General features: G+C 47.1%; 1 protein-coding gene across 1 annotated transcript in view; it reads left to right on the forward strand.

The window, feature by feature from the left end:
- The first annotated feature begins 2562 nt into the window (after positions 1–2562).
- LOC122368055 (insulin gene enhancer protein isl-1-like) overlaps positions 2563–15211 on the forward strand; it is a 44545-nt gene continuing 31896 nt past the window's right edge. The window contains exons 1-2 of the mRNA XM_043341670.1: positions 2563–2669; positions 13768–13957. Of these exons, the coding sequence (XP_043197605.1) occupies positions 2648–2669; positions 13768–13957 (212 nt within the window). The 5' untranslated portion in view covers positions 2563–2647. The remainder of the gene's footprint in view (positions 2670–13767; positions 13958–15211) is intronic.

Here is a 15211-nt window from a genome sequence, read left to right on the forward strand (position 1 = left end):
TGACCAGCCTGGCGCATTCAGACGTCATGCCAAGCGGTAATCCTGCGTACAGACCTAACACAGGTGCGGACTCGGGCGGATTCCCGCCGTCTCTCGTCTGTCGGGGGCTAATCCGCGCCCGCTGGGCAGGCGGAACCGCTCCTGATGGCCCCCGCAACCGGCGAGCAACTCGGGTAAAGGCGACCCAGCCGGCGCGGCGGGCGAGGGGGCTGCTTCTGGGTGCCTGCCGTTTCGGTGGGCTAGACTTTCGCTGCTGGGGGTGATGGTCTTGGACGAAATGCTAACAAGTATGTTCATTATATTACAGGGCTAGTCTGACGGGCGTCACAATGTACAAAAATGCCCGTTTTTATGGATCTTTTAGATGGAAGAAACTTGGTACCTAAGCGATGTTGGTATTCTTATTGGCACTTCTTCTTGCCTCCAGAGCTCACATTATTTTGGGAAGAATGTGAGTTGTGTATATTTATCAATCACTTCTTTCTTTTTTACTTGACATCTTCTGCCAGGTGTCAATATTTTTAGGTAGGTATTTACGGTAACGGATGCATTAATGTGTTCATTTCACATTGTTTCCTGTTCAATTTCAAGCAGGTATGGCATTTCCAATTGTGGCTAGCGATAAAAACGGTAACCACAATTACCATTTATCACGCAGATAAAAAACGACATGATCATTCTGTTTCATATGAATTGATGGCACTAATTCACATTCCATGTGTAACAAACTCCATGCGTAAGGAGCTTACACAATATTTTTACGAGACATTGTGCGAGTATCAGCCATCAAGTACGGCCTGCCTCACTGGCATGACGTTATCATTCCACCGGATTTTTAACCGAAATCCACTTCTTTTACGTGATACGTCAAAGTGAGTAATGATTATTTGATTTTCCGGGATGACTAAGAATGTGTTAAAATCTCGAAGCTACACATTTGCGGTAATGAATTGTCACAACTCGCCAACCAATGACCAATGAGCATTGATAACATTTCATGCAGCGGCCAGCCATTTCCTCTAATAAGACACCTTACATGTCGCTATCTCTGCCATCCATTTTGCACCTTTATCGATTACCTGTGACTGCGCACCTGACACTTCGTGTCCTGACTCGTGACATTCCTGCCTGCTGGTGGTGGCGGTGGTGGTAAGCTACGTGGTAGGATTACGTGGCGTTTTACCCAAAGCCGATAACCAGGTTGATGTGGTGATCGCTGGGACCGCGGTCGCGTCGTGGGTTCGTGGTGAGCGCTCGTGAACCATCCCACGCCTCCCTGGCACTGTGGGGCCGAACTGGCTGGCTTCTGATTGGGAGGCGTGCATACCGGCCCAGTGTGGGTAAGGTCATCACTACCTGCAAACACACGGCACCAGTCCGGTTGTAGGCTGTAGCCATGGCCGTCATTACGCCGCCCCCCCCCCCTCCACCACCTTACGTCGTCGCTTTCAGCTCTCACATTCGGTCTATCCATCCGCCCCCAGCATCCGATCTCGCTCCATCATCGCTTCCACCACTGACTTCCTGTCACCGTCTCCACCAGCACCAGGCTTATTTTACCATCACTTTTTCCACCGTCTACCTCAATAATCAGCATCCCTGGGTCAACTCAGCTCCCGTATACCTACCCCATCAGCCTAACCGCTAAAGCACACCCACGAGAACCGACATGGTCGCCTGCAACTTCCCTCAGCTTATTCCAATATCCGTGTTCGATTCACAGCATCAATAGTACTTGTTTGTTACCCTTCTCGAGATCCCAAGTGCATGGCCGGCATCGCGCTCACCATTCATAGATATGTTTTCATGCCCTATAATTAGGATATGGGTGAGATATAAAAGGAGAGTTTATTAGGAGAGCCATGGATGTTTGTAGTTCTCGTCACAGACTCCCTTTAGGCTTCTGAATTGCTTACGATTAAATATTACAATTTTAGACGGCCAGACGATTCGGAATAAGCCACACCTCCGCTTCATGTGAATATGCATTTCCGAAAGCAGCTTTTAAAATGTGTTGCTGATTTATTTAGTAGTTATGTAGAATTGTTTGGAGCAATCGTTCCGCAAACACATAATCGTAAATCTGAAAACACATGCCGCCAAGCTCTGCTACCCAACTATAATCACAGTGGCATTGTCCCATTTACTTCACATCCATTGTGCCTCCTGTCACATAACTCACTCAATAAGTATGTTTCTTACTTGGATCCCGGCAACCTTCCTTCTCCTACACCGAAAAATAAAATATCCGCCGCGACAAAATAGCGCCTTTGCTGTGAACTGCGGCGCCCCGCCCGGAATTCCAGCGATGTCCTGGGTCAGTGCCGCGGTCGCCGCCGCCGCCGCCGTCGTTTCACGGCTGCCGGTCGGCGCGCGGCGGCGGCCCCCAGTTGCGCAACATACATAGGCCCGCGGCGCTGGGCCGGCGCCCGTCTGGGCCGGCAATCAATCGTGGGGGCGGAGTAGGGGGCGGTCCGACAGGTCACGTGACCTCCGCTGGAGGCGGGGCGACGCGGCACCCTACTGCGCATGAGCGGGCGCCGGGGCCGGTGAGAGGCGGGCTCAGTTGCGCGCGAGCTGCGGCGCGAGGGTGGTCTGTGCGGCGTGTGATTTCGGTCCGGTATTAGCGCCTCGTAGTGGGTCTGAAATGGTGATGGAACAGCCTCCCGGTAAGTACTGGCGAGGTGTAACGCCATCAGCCTTGTGGAACCAGGTCCGACCGGGAATTCTCACGCCTGCGTGCCTTCCGCCTTCGCCGCGCAGAGAATGGAGGACCCGTGGGAATGGGAACACGACCATTACGTCCACAGTGCTCCTTAGTGTGGCCGGTCCAACTAAGCCACTCACTCCAAATCTAGCGAATTGGATGCGTTTAGTAAACCGATAGTGCCGAGTGCGGTTTGTTCACCTGTAGCGTCATTGTTGCAATTGCAGCCGGCCGGCGGCGGCGGCGGGTCGGGGATTACGCGCTCCTCCCGACCGCCACGCCGCGCCGGGCCGACGAGTGGCCGCTGCGGTCGGGGCTAGGAACTGTGGGAGCATCGATGTGTTCGGGTTGTGAGCGTTCTTTGCTGCAATTTTGTGCACGTTGTGCACTTGATTGATTTGTCGAAACGATGCGTAGATGATGTTTGGGCTAATGAAATACGTAAATAAGTACATAATAGCTGGCATCGTCTAAAAGCTTATTAGACAATAGCAAATATGGCGAGTATGATATCGTTGGGGCATGTCAGAATCGCTGAGCACGTATAATTAAATAGCGATGCTTTAATTAACTAACGCCTAACGCTGATCTCATAAAGAACTTTGAGGACATTTTTAAGCCTGTAGGATCCATTTCATGACAGAATAACACAACAGCTCCGCACCCACGTAATTGTTTTTACAATAAGGTCAGGCTATCGCACCTTCTTCGCACCATTTCGACGGTGTGGCTTATATCAGGTACCGATTTCTGTCATGCTCGATTCCCATGCAATCAACGTTTCAATATAAAGCTAGGGCGACTTCCCTCAGACATGTGTTGCTAACAGCGAAACAATCTGAGATCTAAGTAACATTTTATTCCACAGTACGAAATTCAATGCAATGTCAGCAATGCTGCTAACTAAATTACCTATGACTAATTTAACTGAGGTGCCGTGGATGTTATGAATCTGAGAGAAGCCACCTTGAGCTCCAAAAAATCAAGGCATTGAACAGCTGCATGTGAACATCATAATTAGTATTATATCGTTTTGTTCTGTGGACATTGTTCTACGGCTCTCCATTTTTTAATGATAAGCCGAAATGTTCCTAATATTTGTTTATATGTAATTTATGTAATTTTGGTGAGACACAACGTGCAACATATTTTACTTTCGTGCAGCGGATTTACAGCGAAGATAGGAAGCACGACACCGGAAGGGTAAACAGCATTCAGAGCTAATGATCCGGCTCTCAGCCTCTCCTAGGATTCCGGGAGCATACATTACCAAGCTGTGCAAATAGTTCCCTTACTCCCAAGCACGAAATCCGCATCATGCGCTGCTTGCAGATATACCAAAATCACGTACCTATGTTCCAACTCCCAGCTTCCGCGGCAAAGCTTTGTTTCTAATTATCCGCTACCACGGAACAGTCCTTACATCTTTGCTACCGTCATGTCTGCTGACGTGTCACTCTAATTAGTTTGTTATGGAGCAGCGATATTCCGCATCCCCACAATCCATGTAAACGATGCTGCTCTTTCCAGTGTCCCAAAATTTGTAGATGTAGGTGGGAAACGACATCCAAATGAAAATCATTTTCCACTCTCACCTCCAGTTTTCAAGCCCAATTTTCCACTCCCAATTCCACCGAGAAGGAGCAATTGCGGGAATGGTTGTTTTGCATCTGTCACAATTGTAGATAGATTAATGTTTTTGATCATTTTCCCACTCTTTTTGGGTCTTACCTGACCGACAATTTTTCACTCTCATCCTTTTTTGGTCAGCTATTTTCCCCTCTGACACCCAAGCAAAAATATGATTTTGGTACACTGGCTCTTTCGAACTAACGACAGTCGCGTATTTAATCTTTCGCGCGGTTCACGCTCCTCAGTATTAACCTCTCCTGACGAAATGCCGCCGCATTGTCCGCATTCACGAATTCTTGTTACTGTTTCTATCTTTCATACGGCTATGATGTAGACCTGCATGCGCTTCACGTGCCCCTGTTGTCACTTAGCCGGCCACATTTGCTTTCTTATTCCTCCCATGACTCCTTGTCGTATCTCTGTTGTTGTTTAGTGTTTGTACCAGGTACCCTCATATATTTCGTGTATCTTTGGCATCTATCCCATGTTCCCCGGCTATCTCGGATGTTTTACCTCTACTTAGGCCATCGACGTTTCCTCTTTTCGGCCTCATATTTATGAGAAACATGTATTAGTATAACACCTGTATTTCGAGGAGCCAGAGGCAGTGATGTGTTTACGTTTTGACATCTGAGCCTCCAGTGCTCTAGCGTTTCGCAGTTCGCTTGTTTCGTGATTCAAATGATAAATTCCATCTTGCACCAGCGTATCTTAATTCATAATATTTGTTCTGTTTTCGACAGTCTTCAAAGCTAACTGTAAAACACAACTGGAACACAACTGGAAAACTATTTAACTATTTTAGTTTCAGGCTTTTTCTTAAGAATTTCCGTCCCGGTATAAATGTTCAGTTGATAGAGTGTGTAATGAATTTGATTGAGTTTTGAATAAAGCATACTCATTCCTTTGGGCAATTCGTCATTGCTATATGATTAGATCTATAAGAACATAGTCGCTTCAGTTCTATCGATTATTTGGTCCTTTCTGGAGACCGAAGTCCCGTTCCAATCTGTGAACAATCGCACTTAATTCGGTCATCTCAGCATGGCGTCAGGTGCTGGAAAGTGTGTGTATTTATAGAAACTACCCGATGTGGGCGACGATAGGTGCTTAGTTTTTAGACTGGACGGCTGCAGTGACAACGGCACCCAGATAGAGCGATTATTGCCGTGCAGAAGGGACGGAGTTATACTGTTCCCTGGATGTTTCACTTTCTCTTTGAAATAGCTATATGTTTTAGCGTTTTTAGCATTAATTCTTATTTTGATTTATGTCTAAAATATTTATGTCGATGGAAACAAACCTTAGTCTTGTTCGAAGACAGCATGATATGATGTGTAATTACTAATTCTGGAATCTGCATTTTATGCTACATATATAAACTTGAGTAGCAAATTATCACAATGGTCATAATATTCCACTTACTGGTATTCATGTGATGGTGATGTCGTTTCTATGCGGTGTCCATTCGGTATCCATTCAGTTCCCCGTTCATTTTTGTCTTTTTTTTTAATTTTTTCACCTTCCCATCTTTATTCCTTTTCCTCACGTTTAAATCGATATTGTGGTGACTTTCAAACGTAATTTGTTGAATTGCTTTTCTGCGATTCGTAGACGGGCTGGACATCTTTCTCAAAGTCTATACGTCCGCCTTGTCGGGGTCACACAATAGGTGCATTTCTGCGGCCTCACAGGCTCACCGTACTCCGAAAGGATCACGTGGTAGACACCCGCCACTCGCCAATTTCAGAGGCCCAATTCTAGCCTGAGATTTGAGATGACTAGCTGCACAGTGTACACCGCTCTGTGTGGTTTCAAGAGGGTGCAAGAGGGTCCAAGAGATTTACACAACCCGAGCATAATATTCAGCCACGTGTAGACAAAAAAGACCATTTTCATTTTCCCCCGTTTCTTTTTATCCATAGGCTACTTACGAGGATATCAGGGACCAGTAGGTAAAGCAGTAGTTAGTCAATGATCTATCTTATCAGTTGATTTTGTTTGGTAACGACCAGTGTATTCCATATGCTTTATTCTGACCAGGAATGAACAGAGTTTTCTGAATGAATTAGACTTTTCACCAATGAAAATTCCAGACTTGGCATTGTCTCATGAAATGCGGTAGTTATTTGGTTCTATGAAGCTTACAAAGGTCCTCAGTTTACACCAACTGCTCTTCCTACTGACTGCCGGGCCACAGGTAGTCAGATGTAGGCTCTTTTTCACCTTGGGAGGGTCTGTAGCTACAGCTGGCGCCTAGCTGGGTCAGTTGTAGAGCCTTTGCCAGCCTGGCAAATGCCAACCTTGCGAAGTCCGTCCAAACAGTCCGAAGCTTGCCATTGTGAAAGCGAACGGGTACTCTGAAACAGAGTTGAAATACATAAGTGGAAAAGTGCTTGCTATATTGATTCTGATGTTTTGGAAAGAACATCACATAGTCGGTTGATAACAAAGAACCACCCACGACTCATGGTAGGCTAGCGTTATGACTTATATGATGTTTATTGTTTCAGTCAATTCCCTGCCTTTTTATGAAAAAGCATGCATGAAAATCAGCATGCCGTTTCGAGAGGTGTGGGTCAACTAGCATCAGAAACATGATCAGTGAGAATCACAAGGACGGCAGCTAAGAACACGGCCACTGTCCACGAGACCGGACACAGCAGTTGCGGCGGAACACCTTCAGTTAAGGGGGGGGGGGGCACTGGCGACTTTTGGACCCATTCTTTCCATGCAACGCCCATAGGGCTAATGTTAAAAGGCCAAAGTCAAAGGGGGGCACGGTGCCCCGGTGCCCCCCCCCCCCGTTCCGCCGCCTATGGGACACAGAGAAAGGCCTGTTCCCGTACACCATTACTTATCTTGACTTTGTTAATTCAATTGCTAATTCTATTCATTTATCCCCTGTTCGATTGCCAGGTGGTTGAGATACTGCTTAGTGTTACCACAGAAGAATGAACATGAATCAAGTGCATTTCATGCATTAAATTCTGTTCAATCTTAGACGGCATCTTGTTACGTCTCACCATCTCCGTTGATCATGGCGGAGTTCCGTCTCTTGCCGAATTCCGATGATCTATATCTCACATGATCACGATCAAGTCCTCTCCCGACTGTCCCGGCAATCATGCCTGAGTCTGTCTTGTGACTCTCCCACATACGAGTACATGGCCAATTTCCACCAACCCCCGATTTCTCGACTTAGTTCGGTCTTCCCGTGCAGGATTGCCGCGCCACAACTCCGTCTTCCATATTAAAGTCATCTCTAACTCTCCCAAGTCTCCCACCGTCCTCCTACCGGCCGCACCGCGATATAAGCCAATAACTAACCAGCATTGGTGTCACATCCACTCGGTGACAGGGTGGCGCGCGACTGAAAAACCCCCATCGGAGGGCCATCTCTGGATGAGCACGGCGGGGTGGCTGGTGGCGGCGCCGCCGTGGCGGGCTGCCGTGTTCGCCAGCCTAATTGGTGGTGATTCCGTCTGATGCCGAGGTGATAGCCAACCGCCGCACCGGCGGCGACCGAAGCTGGTCACAGGTTGTCATAACTGGTGATGGGGGACGGTGAAGGGGTACAGTCTGTCATAACTGGGGACGGGGTACGGTAAAGGGGCGTAGTCTGTCACAACTGGGAAGGGGTATACGGTAAAGGGGCACAGTCTGTCACAACTGGGGATGGGGTAGGTCACACACTGTCATATCTGGGCAGGGTAAAAAGGCACATAGAGACAATACCGAACACAGAGACACAGCCGTTCTTACTGGAAACTGGTAAGGCGAGACGGAAGACTTTGAACGGCATCTCAGATTTGAAGACAAGAGACGAAAAATGGACACAGTGACAACGCTGGATGTAGTTGAAGGCGGGTGGGGCAGCATGGACTGCAAAATGTAAATGCTGGAGACAGGCACAACGACGGCACGGACTGTGTGTGATGGCTGCCGATCTCAGCCTCACTGCCAGCCTAGCACTGCCGTCTTGCGGTCTACTGATGGCCGAAAGGCACCTTCAGGTCTTATTGGCACTGATGTTTGTTATGATATTCCGAAAGCTTTGAACATGTGCAGTGTGCATCTTTGCCCCACGCAACATTGCCTTTTTTGTCTCATCTGACCGCTCTCGGCTGTTGATTTCACATCACTTCATCGTCGCGGAGTGTATGCACCAGCATGATGACTTGTGGAGATTCCAAAACTTGGAGACAGCGCGGCCGGCCTTTGACAGTTTGTGCAGAAACTTTACATGGCCCTAGGTCAACATGCTCTGTGTAAACATGTTCCGCCCAGCCAACTGGACGGAACTACCGCTGGCCGTCAGCTGCGACCGCCTCGCTAGTACTCGCGAGCACACCGAGGCCGTCTTGAGATGAGAGTGGAGGCAGAAGCTGAGTGTTGTGAACATTACGAGGCGTGTTGGTGCTGTTCAAGGTGTGCTATATGTGAGAAAATAGTAAATGGTCAACAAATTTATTGGTCATTTGGCTGATGCAGTTTTTGTTTTTAGGTTTTAACCGAATGGAAAAGAAATGTGTGCTATTATAGTTAGCATTGTAGCTACCGAATCCGCTAGAAAGTAAAGCAATATAAAGTTGTTGATGGCCTTGATTCAGACGTCCTCTTGTTGTTTGGGCTCAATGTTGACTGCCAAATGTGCGTGGGGATTTGATATGGAGCTTGCGCGATGACGATTCCCCGGAATGCAAGTCTTCACAATTTCCAGTCCAACATCCATATGAATCCTCCCGAAACCGGGTGCTCGAGAGCGTTGCACTCAGCGATAGATGGCACGTGTTGCTCTGCAGTTGAAGTACACTCCAGTTCCGGTGACCTGTCGGACTGTGCAGGACGGATTACGGCAGACATGTGCTTGGATCCGGAAAAATGGATCTGAGATCCGATCCCATGGATCCCGATCCGAGATCCATTCAGATCATAGATCCAACCCCTCAATTTTGTCGAGAGATCTACTGGGATCATAGATCTGACCCTTCAATTTTGTCGCTAGATCCACTCGGATCATAGATCTGGCTCCCCAATTTTGTCGTGAGATCCGTTGGGATCATAGCTGATACGTAGGTGCTCAAAATGTTAACAACTTTCTTTCATAAGAAGTTATGAATACCAAAGTATGGTTAGAAACAAACAATCTTATACAAAGACCATATTAGTAAGGGCATCCAGTTACATTATACAGAATACAAAATAAAGGAGGCTCATGACGGTCACAACTTGAGAGAATTGAGTGACATGAAGATTGTTCACAGTTCACATACCAACAGAAAAGTTTGCATTAACAATTAACATAGAGGTAAGTCAAAGTAATGACTAATGAACAATACATAACTAGGTACCTACCACATCACAATTCATGTTAGAATCTACATAATGATATTGATAAGACAATCTCATTGATCTTGCATTAGACAACCATGATGATGAGGCTTTCCAGTTTCCAGCTACCACAATTGATTGATAAACAATAAAAGATGATACTGACACATGTGGCTTGGTTAGGTAAAGGTATTTCAATCTATTGAAAGAAATATTTGATAAAATAAACTGAGATATAAACAAAAGTATAAAAATATTCAACAGCCTGCGGAAGCGATGGGAAGCGAAATATCAATTGGGATATTTACCGTAAAATGATTATTCAGTATCTAAATTGAACTCGTGACGTCATTTCAAATAACAAATGAGCTAGGCGTTCTACCTTCGAGTATAATGAAAATAAATAAAAAATCAAACTGGAAATTCAAAAGTCCGGAGCTTTTTTTAAAGATTGTTCATTTTTTCTGCCTCACATGATTTTACGATACGATTGTTTGTGAATATCATCTTTGTAGCGTTGAATTTAATGACGTAAACGTAAGCTGAAACGGTATTATATGGCCCTGAGCGGTGTGCGCCTTGCATCTTAATTTTATTCACTTTTCAAAAGAATAACAATATCTTACGTCATTAGTTTAGAGGGCCTATTACGGGGAATCTTTTGGAATCATTACGGTTTTGGTCAAATTAAGATTTTTCATTGGTCAAACGATAATGACGTAATAAAACCATATTACCAAAACGTGACCTGTGAATTTCGTTTGTCTTTTTTTGGGAGGCTCTCTCATAACAAAAGCACAGCATGGCACCATACGTGGCAGCTGGCAGGATGCCAAAAGTGGCCAAAAGTAGGTGATCTGGAGAAGTTGATGCCATTTTTGAACTTGTAATTTTATTAGGAAAGTATTAGAGGTTGGTTGCTATTCTTACTAAATCGAAATTGTGTTGCACATACATAATAGCTCATATGAACATTCTGGATTGGGATTTCATACCTGGCAGAAGTGGATTGCTGGATTATTTTTAACAAAACTGACCTATTTGGCTTCCAGGTTTGATTTCCTAACATCTGTCCATAGGCGGCAGAACAGGGGGGGGGGGGGTGTGTGGCACCAGGGTACAGTGCCCCCCATAGAGTTTGGCATTTTAGCATTAGCCCTACTGGCGTTGCAGAAAGAATGGGACCAAAATGAAAATCTGCAGTGCACTGCTGCCACTGCATCTGTCTGTACTGTTTGTTCTTTGAATTAAAGTGGCTGTAGCTTGTTGATAAGATTGTCATCAGTGCTGTCATGAAAAAGTTACAATTGGTCACAAAAAGTAGCAATATGCATGTTCTTGGTTTATTTTAAATGTAGTACAAATGTTGTTTATTTAAATTCAAATTTAATGATGATACCTAATGATCACAAGTGGTCTTAACCAATAACCATGTCCACAAGTGATAATTCTCAATTGTATTGCACTGTAAGGTGTACAATTATGTAGGATAAGGGTTTCATTGGCTACATGTTGTCGTGAGATCCATACAGATCATAGGTCCTCCACAAATTTTAGCCCGCTGGATCCACAGAGATCATAGATCCGACCCCTAAATTGTGTCGAGAGATCCATTCAGATCATAGATCCAACCCCTGAATTTTGTCGAGAGATCCACTCGGATCATAGATCCAACCCCTCTATTTTGTCGAGAGATCCACTGAGATCATAGATCCAGCTCTCGGATCCAAGCACATGTCTGGATTACGGCAAACGGTGTGTACTGAACAGGGTGCGTCTGACAGCTCAACGGCTGTTGGGGCAGGCATTCAACCGGCTAACCTACCGGCCGACCAGACGACGGACCGGCCGGCGAGGCCACATTGCAGGATGCCGACTGCGGTTTTTCTGCAACGGATTGTAAATCTCTCACCGTTGTGGATAGATGGATTGCTCACTGTTAGCCTGCGGCTTACCAGCTTTCGGTAGCGAATTACTATCTGTGATTGCCTTGTTGCTTGTATTGCATGGCGTGCGGCGGACTGTTATAAATGGCATCTATGAACCGTTTCCAAGAAGCGGCGCCTCAGGACCCGTTTGGGCCCCAAATTATACACCAGCTCCGCTCCGCAAACAATAGCCGCGTGAGGGTCTGGCAGGCCGGTTGGCCAGCTGGGCCGATGGCTGTCGCACGCCGCCGCCATGACCGGCTCACAGGAGGAAAAGGTAGCACCGTGCGCCGCTCACTGACAGCCAATGATACGCATCGGGGCCGCGCGGCGCACGGTTCTCATACCGGTTTGGCCACGGCCGACCGGACACTGCAGACGCCGCTGAAAAGATGGCCTCCCAGGAGCGTCCTGTACCGATCGGCCGGCGACGATGGCTCCGAAGATCAGCGGCTTACTGCACGGATTATTGCCGTTAGTTTTATTATTGTCCAGCCAAAACATGGATTGTAGCGTTCCTGGATGTTCGGAAAATGCTGTCACGACCATGTCGTGGGCTTTGCTCTTGTTAGCGACCGGGTCGGACATCGGAAAAGTGCCGGACTTGGTCGCGGCACCAGCATGGCTGCGTCAGTGGCCATGGCTGCGCCGCTGCACTGGAAAATACTACTGCAGTGTGCGAGCGAAGGGACAGTGGTGCTCACGGAACGGTCACAGGTCGCTTATCATCACGATCCGAACTCTCTTTGGTTTCTGCGCAGTGTGTCCCCGAACACGGTGAGGGTCGGTGAGGTCTGTTGTTTTCAGAGTAAGCATAAACATGTGCGTATGCCCTGTGTACTATCGCACATTGGAGGCGAGAACCAAATGTTGCATGGACATGCCTCAGTCAAGTTCTTTTGTACGTACGTTTAGAAAATTAGGGTCAATAGTTTGATAAAGCCTTTTGTCATATTTTGCCTTGGAGTGACACTAATCAAGCTTTTTCCTAATAGGTACTCATGGCATTTTTTATTCCCGCATTACTTTTATAGCAATCCGTTAATTTGAATGCTCGTTATCATGTCCGTTTCGTCGTCGCTTCGTTTTCAACTATCAGAAAGCCAGCGCCGCCCTTGAAGTGGCTGCGATATCTCATGTTATAAGCAATCGCCAATCTCACGAGACACGGCTCGCCGGACTGCCTGTAAATATTTGTCGCCCAGACGTGCTACCAAGTTACTAGAATGGTGCATCCACGGGCCACAGAGACCGAGCGGGCGGTGGGTGCCATTTTACGAAATGTTTCCTTCCCCACGCAACGGACGGAAGGCCAATGATACGATTAAAACTGTGCCCGTGTGACGCTAATATCTACGAATCGCAGCGAATGATGAGTGTTGTTTGAATACGAAAATCTGTTTAACGTCTATTTTAGAAACTCTGCGTTTAAACGTTCGAGTCTATGCCGTCTGAGGTCAAAGACGTAGATAGCGGAAAGATACAAAACAGCAATGATTATAACCCTGAAACGTCTACCCATTCAAATAAGGAAAGGAAGTGCCATGTTTACATATATTTTGAGGATTTTTGCTGTTTTTTATTTGTTCAACTTAATCGGACGCCGAGCGCCTAGAAAGCCAAGAAAGCCAAGACCCATTTCTGGAACCGCTTTGTTATTGAAAACGCATTTTAACGCCGGTATTATGTTACGGGCCTTACAATGCAGCATCTTGTCACACCACTTACAAAGCGCAGTTGTGAATGTCTTATCAGTAGAACTCATCACAAATTCCTCCACCATGCCTACCTAATCCAGTTTTACGTTGTGAATAACTAATTAGAATATTTTAAAGTTGCTTAGATTGCTGACTGTGATTACCTTCCGCCGGGACATGCAATGTAATGCGAGCTAATTAAATAAAAATAGGGTAGTACACTATGTGCACACCTCCTCCGAATCGTAGCATGTACGTGCATGTGAGTGTTAGGGTGTCTGATGTGTCAGTGTCGTGTGTGCGTGTTTTTATAATTCTTATGTTCGACTTCACCTGCCATTGAGTGCAAGCCCATTGGTGATTATTCAATGAACAAAACAAACAAAACACACCAAATTAGGTATGAACCACGGCATCGTCAGCCACCTCGAGCCAGCACCCGCCTTAACCATTTGTTTCCCCTTTACAGGCCGCCGGAGGGCGTCCACGTGTATCGGTTGCGGCGGTGCCATCCACGATCAGTACATCCTGCGGGTCTCGCCGGACCTCGAGTGGCACGCCGCCTGCCTCCGCTGCGCCGAGTGCAACCAGTTCCTCGACGACAACTGCACCTGCTTCGTCCGCGACGGCAAGACCTACTGCAAGCGGGACTATGTCAGGTGGGTCACTGTCGCGGCTCCATGGGGCTCGCAGACGTCAGCTACACCTTTAGCGGGACTATGCCGGGTGGGTCACTCTCGCGGTCATGGGACAGCTCTGAGGCTCGAAGACGTCAGTTACACATTTAGGTAGGACGGCTCTTGGATTTGGTGCGGCACTGTCCTGTGTCCATAGAGGATGGGCTATGTGAGATGTGGTGGATGCTGGATAATCAGGATGTGCCTGAGGTAGAGCTTGGAATCACTGTTAGAGAGCTAAAGCTATTGTGTTTGCTGGTCCAGTGCGCCGACGATATTTCCATGGAAATATCCATTTCCATTGGTCTGACCGTTTGATAAAGCAGCTGCAGCTGCTTTATCAAACGGTCAGACCAATGGCGAATGGTAAAAGTCTTGTAGAAATATGATAGTTCTATTAAAAACAAAAAAACGATCAGTAGCGTTTCCAAAGAGCTGTTGCTGTTAAACTTCGCACCTCAGTATCAGATAGGTAGCGGCGCCGGTAGGCCAGAGATAAAGACCGTTTTCGCAAAGTGCCGTATTGATGCGGACTTCCTCATAATTCCTCGCCTCTCTGGTTGTTGAAATCAACAGAACTGCTGAGGTCGAGGGGTTCTTGTAAATATTTCTCTATTTCACCTTCCCGATTTCAATTCACACAGTTCGCATCATGTCGGAAATCCTCTTAGGCCCGACATCGGTATCGTTAACCCGCCCAAACATTGACCCGTCTTGGGAGTCTCACTTCCCACAGATTGACCCTTGACATCTGGCCAGTTGCAGCAGGCTCTCCCTCCAGAGCCCTGTGTACCTGCCACACTCGGCACCTAAACGTGTCGCTCCTTCCACTTGACAGCAGCTATTGTGGTTGGCAGAGGCGTTCGCGGGCCTCACATTTCTACATGGGTGGCTGCGGTGAAAGACAGGTGTGCTCCAGACAGGGATTGCTGTAGGGATGTTGGACACATTCCTGGATGATAGGTAGCGAGTGGGGTCTATGAGGCTAAGCTGGGAGCCACTTGGTCTTTCGGACGTGGAAGCCACTTGATGTTTGGGACGGCGCTTGAAGCTAGTGCAGTGCCCGCTGGGGTCATATGACGGAACTAAGAGACACGGGGCTTGTGTATGGCGGAGCTGCGAGCCACGAGGTTCATATATGGTGGAGCTGGGAGCCACGAGGTTTATATATACCTATCTACATATATTGGAGCTTGGAGGCTGGAGCCAAGAGGTTAGTATATACGGTGGAGCTGG

The sequence above is a fragment of the Amphibalanus amphitrite genome, unplaced genomic scaffold (genome assembly GCF_019059575.1).
Source record: "Amphibalanus amphitrite isolate SeventyFive unplaced genomic scaffold, NRLGWU_Aamphi_draft 000919F_arrow, whole genome shotgun sequence".
NCBI lineage: Eukaryota > Metazoa > Arthropoda > Thecostraca > Balanomorpha > Balanidae > Amphibalanus > Amphibalanus amphitrite.